Genomic DNA, 3,923 nt, shown 5'->3' on the forward strand with positions numbered 1-3,923 from the left:
TGAAGGAACCAGCCTGGCTTCCCCCGCGGGTGCGCTGATGGGCTGAGACCTCCCCGAATCCTGCTGCCATCCCGTGAGACCAGCTCACTGCAGTGATCTGCTCCTGGGGACTCATTCGGTTCCGAGCAAGTGGCCCCCAGGGCCCCAAAATGAGGGCAGCTCGTGGCTGGTGACACGTTTTCAATGGGAACACAACTTACCAGCTGCAGGAGAAGGGGAAGTGTGGAATTCCCCAGCGAGAGGGGCCTGAGCTGACCTTCCCGGGCAAGAAACCACAAGTTTCAGCTCTATTTGGAGGCACCACAGGTTTCCCCAGAACCAGCCCCTCGCTGCCCACCAGGACTCACTTCTCCAAACCAAGCCCCAGATTCCTCCTCCCCGCACTGAGCCCAGAAGTAGGTTTTGTTTCTCCCCGTCCCACCTCAGCTCTGGAGCTGAACTCACCCAGACGATGATGGAGAAGAAGGAGAAGGTGATGGCTGCCCGGGCAGCGTCCGCTCCTTGCGAAACCCCTCTGCTCATTGTCGTCCGTTGCCACTGGTTTGCAAGGAAGCAGAAGGCTACAAACCACAGGAAGGCCAAGAAACCTGAAAGAGAACAGAGCTGGTCAGTGCTGTCCCTGCCCAGCACCTCCCCTGCTGCCAGGACCCCGCTTGCTGAGGCACAAGCACCCTGCCAGCAGGATTCTCTAACAGCAGCAGTGATCGTGGGTGCCTCGGCCTGTGGTGGCCCAAAAGGAGCTGTTTTAAAGAGGCTGATTCGCAACTGCTGGAAAAAGAGGGATGGAAGGAGCCTTGTAAGGTCCCGCAGTGTGTTGCCTGCTTGAAGGTTGGCTTGCCCACACCCAGCCTGATCCCCGCAGGAACAGCACAGCCTCTTTGGACGTGGGGTCCTCCCCGTGTGTGGTTCTCAGCCTGCTCACTGGTGTCAAGGTGCTGCCAACTCCATTCCAGCCCCGCAGTGTGTCAACCCAGCGTTCCCTCTGATCCCTGTTCCTTAAAGGCTCTGCACTGGATACTGCAAACCTCACCCCGGAGGTTTGAGCTCCTGGGAGCAGCACCAGCAGGAGATGGTTTTACAGCTCTTCTGTGCTGGGCCATGCCCTGGTGCAAGGACACAGCCAGAGCTTCTGAAAGGACAAGTGACAATCAGCCAGGAGTATGGACAGGCTGGGATTAACCCCTGCTCCCAACACAGGGACCACAAGTGACCTCGGGATGTCAGCGCATCCCAGGAGCACAGCTCGTTGTGCACCATGCCTGGCGTAGGGATGTGGTGGAGCTGTCCATGTAGCTGAGGGCTTCACGTGCCAGAGCGCTGCTCACCCCTGCTGCCCTCCACTGACACATCCCTGCTGTCCTCAGCCTCCCCGGGCTCGGTGGGACTGAGCAAAACCTCTCTGGGATGACTCCTTACTGGAAGCAAATCTGGCTGAGCAAGGTAGGGCTGCAGCTCCCCTAATTCAATCACCAGCCTGCAGCACTGCCTGATGCCAAGGAGCTCAGGGAACAAGTCAAGAAGCAAGCCACAGGCACACAAGTGTGAGGAGCAGTGATGGGAAGAGGAGCAGCACAACCTGGAGCTTTCCAGGATGCTGGTTTAAGGCTCTCCAGCTTTCCTAAGCACCCCTGGCACAAAGGGATGCGCTTCAGCCCCATGTGCTGATTCGGGGTGTTCGGGCACCGCCAGGCAGGATGCTGAGCAGCCCAGCACCTTCCCAAAGGATCATCAGCACATCGGTATGAGCAGCCACACTGCCAGTCCCATGGGGTAGGCGGCTGCAAAGCACAGTCTGACTGCAGGGAGAGGGAAGAAGCTTCCTTTATTCCCCTTGATCTTGCCAGTTGTTCTAAGTCCGATATAAGATGCAGGAGCACATCCACACCTAGTGTCAGTGTCAGCGCTCTCTGCACACCCAGCACTGGTGCAGTGCTGCAGCCTGGCCCCAGGGCAGAGCACAACCCCTGCACAACGCACCAGCAGCTTTGCAGGGCTGAAGCTGCAAATACACACCCCGTGTGTGACAAGCACCAAAGAGAAACGAGGCAGAGGCTGAGCACGGAGCCATTCCCACAGCCCTGGCAGGGGAGAGGAGGGCTGTGAGGAGGGGGAAGGCAGGATCCTCGCAGCACGACACGCAGCATTAGCCACAAGATGGATGTGGTGTTCCCCCTCCATCGGAATCAAAGGGTTGCAGGCATTGAACCCCATAGAAGGGGCTGTAAATATCCTCTAACAAGAGCTGGATGCCGGTGCTCCAGCACCATGGAAATGAGCTTCCCAGCAAGGAGAGAACATCCGTAACAACAGGCGAGCTCAGGGAGGTGAGGACAGACGTTTTCATCTGGGACCAGGGAGCCACCAGCAATGCCTGTGCTGGATAAACCACCTTCAGACTTCGCTAACACCAGAGCCTGGAAGCAGAGAACATCAGCTGCCAGCTCAGGCAGGTAATTCCCCCAGCAACTGAGCAGAGGACGGCTCTCCTGGCTCAAGGCATCCTGCATGGATATGGCCCTGGCCAAGGGGCTCAGGACAGCACAGAAGATCTGTGCCAGCCTTTGGGAGCCCCAGACCCCCCTGCACCCCACAGTCCCGGAGGCAGTGGGGGTTGCAGTGGTGTGGAGGGTTCCTGCTTTGTTTCTGAAAACAGAGCCAGGCGTAACCCATGAAACAACATTTGCTTGAGCCAGGACCAGGGGTGCGGGAGGGTAAAAGCCCTGTCTGGTCTCCGAGATGCCACCACCAAGCCTCACTTCTCTGGGTGGCCTCATCGAATGCAGCCAGTTGCAGAAATGACACAGAGAAGTGGGACACCCCAATGTCCCCAGGCCTCCTCGCTGCTGCCTCTGAGCTCACGGCTGGATGGGACAACCCATCCGCCAGCCCTGTTCTCCCCACTCGAGCGCTGCCATGGCCGGGGAGGAGAGGGGAGGACTCGAGCACAGAGCTGCAGGGCACAGCGACAACCCCCCACTGCCCATGGAGCCAGCAGCACCCTCCACACGGCAGCAGAGGCAGCGGTACCTGAAAAGCCGAGGTCCAGCAGCACGGCCCGTTTGCGGTCCTTCACGCTGCTGATCTGCTGGAAGTAGAGGTCCACCACAAAGAAGAAGATGCAGCCAAAGAAGGCGATGATGCCAACGGCGATGCCGTAGCTGCAGGCACTCTCATTCTCGTTGAAGATGCAGTGCAGCACGGGGGTATGGCTGTCCTTGTTCACGTAGCACTCGTTCACGATGGAGCCAAACACCACGATGGAGAAGATCTGCAGGAGGAAGGAGAAAACACAACTTGCTGCCGCTTACATTGAACTCTGTTTTCCAACAGCAACGTAATTGGATTCAATCTTGTCTTTGACTCCATGGCAACATGGCATTTGGTAGACAGATCCTGACTCTCGTCTGGTTGGTGGCCCTGATGAATGAGCTGGTGGATGGTACCAAGGTCTTCCTTCTCTGCGAGCCTGCCTGCCTTTCAGCGGCTTCATCTGCAGGGTATTTTAGGAGATGTTCTCCAGACAGGCTGGGCAGGGACAAAATGAATAGCTGGGCCAGGTCTCTGCTTGTGCTGCTCCCCACGGTCAGGCTGTGCTCAATAAACCCCCCTGTGTCACTGCAGAGCAGGGAGAAATGGAGTCACAGAGGATAACTGAGCTGCAGGCTGCCCCGGGGAAGGGCTGGGTGCCTGGCAGAGAGGGGACAAGGACGTGGCAGTTTGGGGAGATGGGAGCAGCGCACTCAGCGCAGTGGGGCAGGGGGACAGGCTGCCCCGGGGATCTCAGGGCACTAATGGCTGGGCTTTTCTAACCTGGTGGATTCTGTGGTTTCTCACCTGGCTCAGCAGGGGTTGAAGGATGCAGCGTCTGCACCCATTATCCAGTGACCTGGTTTCAGCCCTGGGAGGGACAGGGGGTTGCTGGT

The 3,923-nt window shown here is 58.2% G+C and overlaps 1 protein-coding gene across 1 annotated transcript; it reads right to left on the reverse strand.

The window, feature by feature from the left end:
- Positions 1-421: 421 nt before the first annotated feature.
- Positions 422-3,268, reverse strand: LOC104404228 (synaptogyrin-3-like; the record flags this gene model as incomplete). The annotated part of the gene is made up of 2 exons (XM_010012612.1): positions 422-587; positions 3,028-3,268. Coding segments are annotated over 2 exons (407 nt in total), but the record flags the coding sequence as incomplete, so codon positions are not given.
- Between the last annotated feature and the right edge of the window lie 655 nt (positions 3,269-3,923).

This window comes from Nestor notabilis, unplaced genomic scaffold, assembly GCF_000696875.1.
Source record: "Nestor notabilis isolate BGI_N333 unplaced genomic scaffold, ASM69687v1 scaffold18004, whole genome shotgun sequence".
NCBI lineage: Eukaryota > Metazoa > Chordata > Aves > Psittaciformes > Psittacidae > Nestor > Nestor notabilis.